The 12,269-nt window shown below is 34.9% G+C and overlaps 1 protein-coding gene across 1 annotated transcript; it reads right to left on the reverse strand.

Moving 5' to 3' along the window:
• Positions 1-100: 100 nt before the first annotated feature.
• Positions 101-1,018, reverse strand: LOC111150180 (olfactory receptor 4P4-like). The gene has a single exon (XM_022507579.1). It carries the CDS (start codon positions 1,016-1,018, stop codon positions 101-103), a length of 918 nt encoding a protein of 305 aa, XP_022363287.1.
• Positions 1,019-12,269: the final 11,251 nt, after the last annotated feature.

Raw genomic sequence — 12,269 nt, forward strand, 5'->3', positions numbered from 1 at the left:
GACTCTGGGACCATGACCTGAGCCGAAGGCAGAGGTTTTAACCCACTGAGCCACCCAGGTGCCCCTAATAAACTTTTTCAAATTAACTCTGTGCTTCCTTTTAAAATAATGATGGGCACCAAACCTTTCTTATGGCTTTTTTCATCTCTGAATTTCTCAGAGTGTAGATTAAGGGATTGAACATAGGAGCAATGATGGTGTAAAATAGAGCAAATATTTTGTCCTCAGGAAAAGTAGTAGGTGGCCTAAGGTAGATAAAGATTACAGGCCCAAAAAATAAGATGACCACAGTGACATGGGACCAACAGGTGGAGAGGGCTTTGCGTCTTCCCTCAGCTGAGAGATTTCTTAAAGTGAACAATATTATCCCATAAGAAACAAATAAGACAATAAAGGTTACTAAGGCAACCATACCTGAAAAGGCAATCACAAGGACACCAGTGATGTAGGTATCAGTACAGGCCACCTTTAGCAAAGGAAAAATATCACAGAAGTAGTGATCGATTTCATTAGGAGCACAGAAGGGCAAACCAATTGCAGTAGAAAATAGAGGAAAAGCATGGATGGCCCCACCAGCCCAAGCAGCTAAGACTAGGAGGTGGCATCTTTTCCTGTTCATGATAATCACGTAGTGGAGAGGCTTGCAGATGGCAGCATAGCGATCAAAGGCCATGGCCGTAAGAATAAAGATTTCAGTACCGCCAAAGAAATGCATTGTTAAGACCTGTAACATGCAATTACCGTAGGAGATGGTTTTTTTTTCCGCTAACAGGTCAGTAATTAACTTGGGTGTAACTGTTGAGGTGTAGCAAATGTCTATGAAGGATAAGTGGCTGAGGAAGTAGTACATGGGTTGGTGAAAAAGAGGACTCCATTGAATGGAGACAAGGATCAGAAGATTTCCTGCCAATAGGGCAACATAACAGAGTAAGAAGAGCACAAAGCAAAATATTTGTATGCTCTGGTTATATGAAAGTCCTAGAAGTATGAATTCGGAGATGTTCCTTTGGCTTTTCATATATTTGGATTTGTTGTAAACTTCCATAAGGACTTATGTTTCTGAAAGAAAGAAAACATAATTAAAGGTGAAAATTAACTGTAGGAACACAATAATATAAAATTTTAAAATGTATGTTGACACAAATAGAGCTAAGACATTCTTGATTTATTGAATTAAATGGCTTTTCTCTTTATTCTCTTTTATAACTCTACTATGAAATAATTTATAATTACATATTTTACTCAAAATTACTAGTAATTACTTAAAATATTTAAATATTATCCTGAAAATACATTTTATTACTGCTAATAATATGTTTCAATAAAGGACTTCTGATTATATTATTTAGTCTAAAACAAGGCAAGAATTTTTCCGTATTTCCCAGTTGTCGTAAGTTTTACATGAAATCAACTTTCCTTCCTATAACATTATCTTAGAAAATTCCCTTAATTTTGGGAATGAATCTGAAGAAATGTACATCTGTTTAAACAACCAGTATGAACTACTGAACTTTTGTGCAGAGCATAGAATACTTTCCTACATGGTCAAACATTGTCAATGAGTCATGTTAAACCAATGGAACTGCTCTTACATCAAAAGGTAAAGACTCTTTGAATACTGCATTAGAAAAAGTAGCAATTAATGACTGAAATTTTGAAAACAATTTAGGAAACTCATTCATGTGTTATTTTTATATTTCATGAGTTAAATAAAATTTTTAAAAAATGCTGTCATTGAAGTTTGTGATGGCAATTGATAAAGGAAAGATAAGATGGTTGAATTGCCCAAGTATATTGGAATTATGTATATTTCCTGGCTTTTACTGAATATTTCATATTTTAGATACAATCTAAAAATCAAATGCCAATAAAAGGAGATAATACTGAAAGTAACTTGAAGACAAACTTTGTGATGAGTAAGAACTCATTGATATTGTGTATAAATGAATAAATGAAACATTCAGGAATTTGCATCTCTGTCTCTAATATATACATTTTAAAAAATTATTTTTACTAACATATAATGTATTATTTGCCACAGGGTTACAGGTCTGTGAATCATCAGGCTTATACACTTCACATCACCCGCCATAGCACATGTCCTCCTCAATGTCCATAACCCAACGACCCTCTCCACACCCCCATCCCCCCAGCAAACCTCAGTCTGTTTTGTAAGATTAAGAGTCTCTTATGGTTTCTTTCCCTCCTGATCCCATCTTATTTGTCAGAGAGAGATGGTAAAGCAAAGAAAGAGGCAGGCAGAAGGAGAAGCAGGCCCACTGAGCAAGGAGCCTAATGCAGGACTGGATCCCAAGACCCTGGGATCATGGCCTGAGCTGAAAGCAGATGCTTAACTAATTGAACCACCCAGGTGTCCCTCTGATTTTATTTATATATATGTATATACATACATATATATAGTCAGTGCAAAATGAGTGAAGGATAAGAAGCTCTTCTAAGAGCTATTTTACATACTAATTAGAAAATATCTGATTGTAGTAGGTTTGCAAAAACTAACACACCTTCTACCTTGGTCTGAATCTCAAGTGACAGACATATCTGGGCCTCCAGATGTCTAATAAAAAAACAGAACAAAACAAAACAAAACAAAAACGAAGTGATTTTGTTGCAATATTGTTTAGCAACCATGATCTGTAGAGACTTACAGATTTAATATCTGTTATTGAGAGTCTTGAAGAAGATTTTAGATGGCACAATGTTGACAACTATGGTATTTTTAGAATGATCTGTACCATAAGACATCCATTCTATTTGAAATTATTATTCAGAATTCTAACCTCATAAAATTAGAAAATTTTAATTTGTTGCTACTTTGCCTTCAGTATCAAAAATAAGGATCCTTATCCTCCTTATATACCAAAATAAAATAATTATGTAACAGAGTGTTCAGCAGTTAAGTTACTAAGGAGCACTGAAACGATTCAGGAGAGTGAGGATCATTGACCTATCTTCTACTTATTGCAACTGATACTACTCTTTGTATATGAGGTAAAACAATGCTAATTTTTAGAAATACCTAGTTACTAAAACAAATTGATTTATAGGCAACTTTTACATTCTAAGTAGAATGTGAACAATAGAAATGTGAAAACCATTTGACCAATTCAAATCTCTGATTCTAAACAGAAGAGACATATCAAGCTTCTAAGTAGCTTCTCGAGATTGAAAAGTAACACACTGTAAATATTAAAAGACAGAAATCCTGTTTCTTCCTTAATCTGGGGCTGTCCTTCATGGGAGAGAACTGAGAGGGATGTCATGAAGGACAGTATGGGAAAACTCTTTTGATTCTTCCTCTGAACAAAAAAGAAAATGCAAGACAATTGGTTAACAGGTGCCCTGGCTTTCTGAATGTTTACCTAGGTGAAGATGTATGGAATACTTAATATACAAAAGGATTCCAAAGTTCACTGATTCTAAAACATTTGAAATAATTTGCCTTCAGTTTTACAAAAATGCAATTCCTCATCAGGATTTGCTTGTTTTCCAGATCACCATTGGAATTTCCTCTCTAGTAGCTCAAAACTCCAGCCTGTATTCTGAAGAAACTTGCTTTATGATCTGTGCTTTTAGCAGAGGTAAAAAGGAAGAGAGGAAAAATCATTGAAGAGATTTACTTTCATCAAACAATATAGTGATACTGAGCACAACCCTCTCCATGGAAAAACTGAAGGCACAATTGGTAAATAAAGTACTTGAGGCAACCACCGAATAAGGGGTTGAAACAGTAGCAAAACACAAAGGGGTAGAAACGCTGAGGCATCTCAAATCAACTGACCAGTATGATCCTTGAGCAAATGGCTTCATGCCTCCTCTTTCTCATTTCACAACTAAGATATCATTATAAAATTCAGAATTTTAGTGAGGAATACATGAGGTAACAAAGAATAGACAGTGACGTGTGTGCTTCAAAACTGTTACTTCTGTTTTACAGTCTTTCCTTTCTGAGTCATAAGTTTAGGACCATAGATTGTTATGTGTGCACACACAATCAACGGAAAAATGAAGGAAATAAGAAAGAACATTCATAACAGGGATTTAGCAAATGTGATCCTGGGAAAGTCCAATTTAAAATCTGTTGCTGAAACTCTGTTAATGTCATCGTTAATTGGTTTCTTTGCCTGTTTCTTAACACTGATCACTAGTCTTTTTCTCTACAAAAGCTACTCAAGTGATCCCTTAAGTTTTTGGTATTATTGAATACAAAATATGTGTACCTTTTGGATCATGCTGTTCATAAAGGAATAGAAGCTCTTACATGTAAATAGAAGATTCTACCAAAATTTCAAACTTTTAATTTTGAGTAATAAACTCATACTGTAACAGAATATAAAAACTCCTAGTGTAATAAAATATAGCATATTATGAACTTACCTTAGTTGGCTTAGTATAAACTTGTCTATTTTAGGAAGACAAATGTTTTGAAATATGGGAAAGTCAGGCATAAACTGGTCTATTTCATAATAGGAATATGGAGGACTGCCTGTGAATGTGATTTGTGATCACAATGAAATTCACTGCCAATATATATACACTTTATCTAACGCTATTATTTTTCTCGCTGAAAATGGGAATTTTGCTTACAACTAATGTGCCATTAAGTCTGAAGAATCCTAAAACATGTATATAGTAATCAAATTATTATGGGCTGCAAGAGAGGTTATATACTTGAGAATGAAATTACATAGAATAAATAAAAAGAACACACGATTAGCCTAGCACATGTGTGGTGGGACCCTTCCCAAACCAAGGTGACAAGGGTAGTTCACTAAGCATTAGATCTGAGTGGCTGTCTGGTTAGATTTGGGGCTGCACCAGGAAGCACTCTGTCCGCAGATACTCACTCTGCCAGTTTGTGTCTCGTACCAAAATCTGAAGTCAAATGCAGAGAGTTACAGTCCCAGAATTCAAACACATCCAGATGAATTCTCTGCAAATATTTCAACAATTTCAACAAGTCTTAATCTTCTACAGTTTGCAAGGGAAGTGGACTTCCAATATTTACTAAGATTCAGTGATGCAAGAAGTGAATCTTCATCTCTCAGGAAAGCAGTTTGGAGATTTTGAAAGCTGATTTAGCTTCTTAATAGCAGCTCAGAAGAAAAAAAAAGTAAAATGGGTTTTTATATGACTGCAGAAGCTAACACAATTATTTAGGTCTTAGGAAACATCCATTTATTCTATGCCTATGCCTGAAGACTATTCAGTTCAGAGGAACAGAATAGAAATTTAAGTGGCAATGCAAGAATTAATAGGTCTATGAAATCTTTATGTAATTATATTCCCAAAGGCATTTCTAGACAGATTTTGGACCATGTGTTGCAAATCCACCATCTACAGTAATGTGCTTGATACTCTTGGGTATAAACTTTCCACATTTTCCTATCTAGAAAAAAAAAATTGGCCTTTCTTTCCCTGCAGGCCCCAAAAGGCTATAATCTAACTTCCCTGTGCTCTTCCCTGTGCCCAGTTTTCTGAAGAATAGGAGGGAAATCATAGCTCATAATAGTATCAGGTTAGCTTTCAGGAAAATCTGAGATGAAGTAGGACAAGGAGAACAAAAAACAGTGACTCACAGTCTTTTTTTGTTTTGGAAGTTATCAATATATTTGGTGTGCAGGGCAGGTAGAAAAATAAAATCAATGGTATGTGTTATGGTTAGTATGACATTACCATTGATGGATAAGCTGTTGGAAATTGGGTGAGAAATAAAAGATAAGAATAAACATGTCTTCTCTTTAAGTTGGCAGTGAGGAAAAGCAAAAAAGATGGAAAAAATCAGACGAGAGAAGCCAAGTACAGCAAAGCCTTTAATGTGTTTCCCATCAGGTTCCTTCTCTGTTCACTGGCTAGTCACAGGTAGTTTAGACTCAGTCTCATCTGCCTGCATGGAAGCCAGTCAGTCTTTCTCTTCCACATGCCAGCCCATGTGTGTGATTATTTCTCGTGCAAGAAGGGTCAGGAAATCAAATTTTATAATACTTCATCTGTTTCAGATCAATCTACCTAGCCAAAGGATAACAAAATTTACTGAGAGATTGTTGGTTGGATTAAGCTCATCACATTACTTCTTGTTCATGGTAATGCATATTTTGACACACATATTACTAGCTTTACTGTGTAGATAAAAACACAGAAAGTTCTAAAGTTTGAATAACTAGTTCAAATAGCCAGTAAGCAACTGAAGCAAGAAAATGTGTTATTCTAGCTTAGTGCTTCCTTTGGGATTTTAAATGCTTAATAACCTTGAGGAAATGAGGAATTGTTGCACTTTATCTTAAAGGATGTGATAACCGAGTGATTTAGAGCTTGTCTACACCAGCATTATGTCCAGTGTTGACCAAGCTGTGCTACAGAGCTAGCCTGCACAGACCCACCACAGGAGACAGTAGGTCATGTTTATAACCTTCTCCTGTGCACACACATTGACAGCCCTTAGAAAAGGGAACCAGTTAATTCACATCCTCAACTGTTTAGTTCATCCCTCTTTGTATACTAGCTCTGCTGCATAGTTGTAATTTTGATGAAGTGCCAACCATCTTTTTTTTTTTTATGGACACTATTTTTTTTTAGATTCATTTACTTATTTTAGAGTAGGGGAGAGGGAGGGAAAAAGAGAGAGAATCCGTATGGAGGAGGGGCAGAAGGAGATGAAGACAAAGTGTCAAGTAGCCTCGATACTGAGTGCTGAGCCCTGAAAGGGGCTTAATCTCATGACCACGAGATCACTACCTGAGCCAAAACCAGCAGTTGGATGCTGAAACAAGTTCGCCACCCAGGCACACCTATTTGGACACTTTCTTGTTCACATACATTTAGAAAATTTTTCTTGTAATCCAAGGTCATAAAGATCTTTTCCATATGTTCTTGTTTGTTTGCTTTTTTTTTCTTTTGCATTTCACATATGATTCTAAGATCCATTTTATTTTTTTTTATTTTTTAAAGATTTTATTTATTTATTTGAGACAGAAAGAAAGAGCACAAGCAAAGGGAGTATCAGGCAGTGGGGGAGCCTGCTGTGGGGCTCAATCCCAGGATGCTGGGATCATGACCTAAGCTGAAGGCAGAAACTTAACTGACTTAGCCACCCAGGCAACCCTTAAGATCCATTTTTGATAAATCTGTACAGCTGTGATATATAGATAAAAGGGTGTTTTTTTTGCCTTTTTTGTTTGATTGTTTTGTGCCATAGATACAGATACACAGTATTTCCACTATCATTTGTGGGAAAGATTTTTTTTTTCATGACTGAATTGAGTGCAGACTTTTGTCGAGATTAGTTGACTCTAAGTGTATGGGTCTATTACTGGGTTCTTTAGTTTGCTTTGTTGGTCTTCTCAGGTATCTTTATGGAAATGCCACATAATTTTGGACACAGCAGTTTTGTAACATTGCTGGAAATCAGATAGTGTAAGTTCTCCAACTTTGTTTTTTTTTTTTTTTTTTAATTGTTGGTCTTAATTTTCAGTTTGTATTTCCATATATGTTCTGAATCAATTTTGACAAAATTTTAAATATATGCCTATACATTTGTTTGAGAATGCTTGAAACTGGAGATTCCTTTGGGGAGAAATTAGCTCTTAATAATGTTGAATCATCTGTCCAGGAACACAGTATTTTTTCTATTTATTAATATATTTATATTCTTTCAACAGATATTTTGCTTCCAGAGTACATGTATGCTTTATTTCATGTTACAGTCATTCTTAATTAATTTATAATTTTAAGACACTGGGATATTACAAAGGGGATTTTTAAAATTGAATTTTTATTTTTTCGTTACTAATACAAACTATGCAGTTGACTTTCATATGTTGACCTTTTATATCCTTCAGTGATGCTAAACTCACATTAAAAAGTAAAACTAAAAGTTGTCCGTATGCGCAGTGAAGTGATTGTCTATATGAAAATTTATAAGGAATGCTCATATAAGCTAGTATAATGATATGTCTCACAGAAATGTTGAACTAAGACATTGAGAGAACATTTGCTTCTGTTCTTTTAAAAGAGTTTGTATGGAATATGTATTACTGTTTTATTTAAAGTTTGGTAGAATCCACCATTGAAGCTACCCAGACAGGAATTAAGGGGACAAGACAATATATTAATTTTCTTCAAGCTGTACAGACTATTGAAAAATATCTATTATCTTTTATTTTATAGCATTTATTTATTTATTTATTTACTGGAGAGAGAGAGAGAGAGAGAGAGAGAGAAGGAAGGTGGGAAAGTGGTAGAAGGAGAGCTAGAGAGAGAATCCAAAGCAGGTCCATACTCATGACCTTGAGATCGTGACCTGAGCCAAAATCAACAGTCAGATGCTTAATTGACTAAGCCTCCCAGGTGCCCTGAATATCTATTATTTCTTTAATGTAAGTTTTTAATGTAATTTTAATGTAATTTATATCAAAGAATTTGTCCATCTTATTTAATTGTTGAATATATTGGTCTTATTATGATCATTATATTCCCTTATTATCCTTCCAAAATCTGTAGAATGTGTAGTGATATTGCCTCTATCGTTAAAAAAAAGTTCAGTAATCAATGTTCTATAAGTATCCTAGAAATCATATCTAGAAATATAAAAGCAAATTAAATCCAAATATGGAATAGGATATAATAATTTATTAACAAATTTGTAAATTAATCAAGTCAAAGATATAGTTAGCAGCCTTAAATAGAGAATTAAAACAAACAAATAAACAAACAAAAGTGTGGGGGATGAAAACCTTCCCTTCCCCTTTATAGGTTCCTTGGCTGATCTAATAATTCAATTGGTTTAGAACAGATCTACAGTAGGAAAAAGAAACTTAATTTTGTACACATCGGAATTCCAAAGATATGAGACTCCCTGACCATCAGGCAATCAAGATTTATGCCATCCTGGCCTGAGAATAAGGCAGTAGAAATCTAGAGCTATAAAGAGGAAGAAGAAAATTCACAAGAAGATAGAAAAGCAAATGTTTGGTAAACAGATGTTTGTCCTCTTCGGTAAGTCTTTCTGATATAAAAATTTATCTGTTGTTAGCTCTCTTCCTGATAGAGGTACTCTACCTAAATTCTTTTAGGAACTCAAAGGAGAGATAAAACAACTCTTCCTGAGTCTGTTAGAACTTATAGTCTCCATGCTAAAGGGGCATATTCTTCTCCCCCTCAAAGGGAGGGTCACATTCTTCTCCCCCTCAAAAGCAAAGGTTGGTTCTCTGAAAAGATTAATAAAACTAAGAAAAACTTATCCAGATCAATAAAGAGAAAAAGCACAAATTACCAATATGAGGACTGGAACTTATGTATTGGTAGTAGAAGTGTAAAATCGCACAAACATTGAAATACAGTTTGACAGCATCTACTCAAGCTATAGTAAGCTATGTTCAATCAATTCTACATTCAGATATTTGTTTAAAATTCATGAAATTGCATGACTAGCCCGAGTGTCATCAGTTAAATGTAGATCTAGCATCATTAGATATGGGATCACACCTGGTCTTGGAGAAAGAATAGGTCACATGACCATATGGGTCAGTCTTAAATATGTCAGATTTTATTTGTAATAAATTTCAAAAAGCAGCTGACAATTTTAACAAAAGTAGAGAAGAGTCTTTGGACTTAAAGTGAAGTTACAGAGCCATTTCAGGTTCAGATCCAAAAACTCTAAGGCCAGACTTCTTACAACATAGACCCCCTTGGATGAGGCCCAGGGGGCAGGAATCTTAGCAAACTGGATAGATCAGGTACTCTTCAGAGTCTCAGATGCCAAAGCCTACTTTCAGGAGTTCTAAGAATTCTGTGTGAAACCTCCCAATTTAGATTCAGAGCTGAATTCAATTTTGGTTTGATTATTTGGAAAAATTGAATGGAGAGCCTGTGAAAAGCATATTTGCATGAAAAATAAGACATAGTTTGATAAAGAACTAACTACAAACAAAGAAGGAGCTCTTGAGAAAGTCTTCATACAGTAACATAGCTTTAGAGGGCATATGTTTGAGTAAAACATGGTATATTGTCCATTTTTATGTTTAAGATATAATTGTGGTACAGAGAGTTCATTATACATTTGTTATTTCATGAATTTATCATAGAATTTACAACTGAGGAAAGCCAAGAACTAAATGATATTAGTGAAAGCAAAATATTAAATTAAGTTTAAAATTTGGGGGTATAAAATGGTAACAGTGCTTGGCAATCCAATCAAAAGATGTTGCACACTTGAAGGGGGATAGACCCTGGCAGACCTTGAAAATGGTCAGTGAAAGCAGCCAGGCCACTCTACAGGGCAAACAATGGCTTCCAAGATCCTTTCTTCCTTTGAAGGAAAACATGATACCAGGGCACATTCCTACTGCTCTAAAAGAAGAGCCATTCAAGCCCAAACTTGGCTTCAGAACAAAATGGAGAACATTATCTCCATTTCCTTATCAATAGGTGGTCCCAGCTGAAAAGGGAACCAAACACCTGTGCTTCTTTTTAAAGTTATGAGGGCTGCTGGAGGAGAGGTGGGTGGGGGATTGGGTAACTGGGTGATGGGAGTTAAGAAGGGCACTTGATGTAATGAGCACTGGGTGTTATAAACAACTGATAAATTAGTCAACACTATATCTGAAACTAATGATGTAGTATAATTTGGCTAATTGAGTTAAAAAACAAACAAACAAACAAACAAAACACAGAATGGTTACTGTTGCCCATAGACAAGCAAGGAGCACAGTTTTTGGAAACTTGAAGCTCAGAGAGCCTAGATAAACCTTACCAGTCCTACTGCTTAACAGCTCCGGATAAGGTACTTAAATTCTCTAAAATCCTAAAAAGAATAACAAAATATAATCACTTATAGGATACTTACTACTGTTAAACCCCAAATTTCAACTGAGTAATTTAAAAGATCCAACTGCTGCCTCTTTTGAATGATTCCTGAATCAGGCAGCATCCTACCTAGGAAATGGAAAAGAGGTACAGAGAACTGCAGAAAAATAAAAGATTTTAAAGGCAGAGAAGTAGCATAGAAAAGGAAATCATTAACAAAGAATGCACTGTTTTAGGCAAAGTTGCCCTCCTGATGGGGACAGAAGGGATCTATCAGTAAATTTTGTACTGCTGGCCAGGAAATTCCATAAAAGTTATATCCCAGAAGTGGCTGAAAAGATAGGTTAGGTAGTAAGCATTGCTTTGATGACTTGGGGTCTTAACCTAAATGACTCCAATTTTGGTCTGTGATTTTCTTTTTAACACTATTATCGAGAATTAGATCACCCTGTGGTCTAAGTTCAAAGGCACACAGCTAGTCTGTCATAACTAGGAGCTTAAATATCTTCCTCATAATGCAATGGCATGTCATATCCCATCGGGACCACATGAATGTGAGAACGAGAACATACTCTAATCACTACAGCTGTCATAATGAACTGTGCTGAAATGTTGGGACCCATATCTAGGAAATACCCTCCAACTTCCTCTGATTTAGTGGATAGTCCAATTTTCCTTATGAGGGATCCAATTCAGATTATAGTTCATTTTACAGTAAAAATATCTGAACATGAAGTAAAATAAGACTATTTTATGTAAGTTCAGATGTAGCAACTAGTCTAAGAGGTATTTAATAGAATCTAAATGCTTTTGAAATTTGGTTATTTAGATACAAGGGAAGGAATGAACTCTTTGAAATTTGGTTTGGAATGAACTCTTTGAAATCTTTTGAAATTTGGTTGTTTAGGTACAAGGGAAGGAATGAACTCTTTGAAACTAAGATTTTTGGGGACAGATGATTCACAAAAGCCATGATATGGAACAACCTAAGTGGATGAGTGAATAAAAGACATATGTATATATCTTATATATATCTATATCTTATATCTATATATATATTTAACCATGAGAAAGAAAGAAATACTGTCACTTATGGTGGCAGGGATAGAACTTGAGGACATTATGCTAAACAAAATAAGCCAAAGAAAGAGAAATAGTGCATTGTATCAGTTATATATGCAATCTTAAAAAAAAAAATCATCTCATTGAATCAGAAAGTAGAAAAGTAGTTTCCAGGAGGAGTTGGAAGAACCAGGAGAGGTTCATAGAAGTTTATAAATAGTCAGCTATGAGTATAGATCTGAGAATCTAATGTGTAATGTGATGACTGTAATTGACAAAACTGTTATAAACATGAAATTTTCTGAGAGAGAAGAACTTAATTTTTTTTAGAAGGATAAATATGTGATAAGATAAAGATAAGATATGTGAGGTGATAGATGCACTTA

This window comes from Enhydra lutris, unplaced genomic scaffold (assembly GCF_002288905.1).
Source record: "Enhydra lutris kenyoni isolate GAN:26980312 unplaced genomic scaffold, ASM228890v2 scaffoldscaffold22, whole genome shotgun sequence".
Classification (NCBI taxonomy): Eukaryota; Metazoa; Chordata; class Mammalia; order Carnivora; family Mustelidae; genus Enhydra; species Enhydra lutris.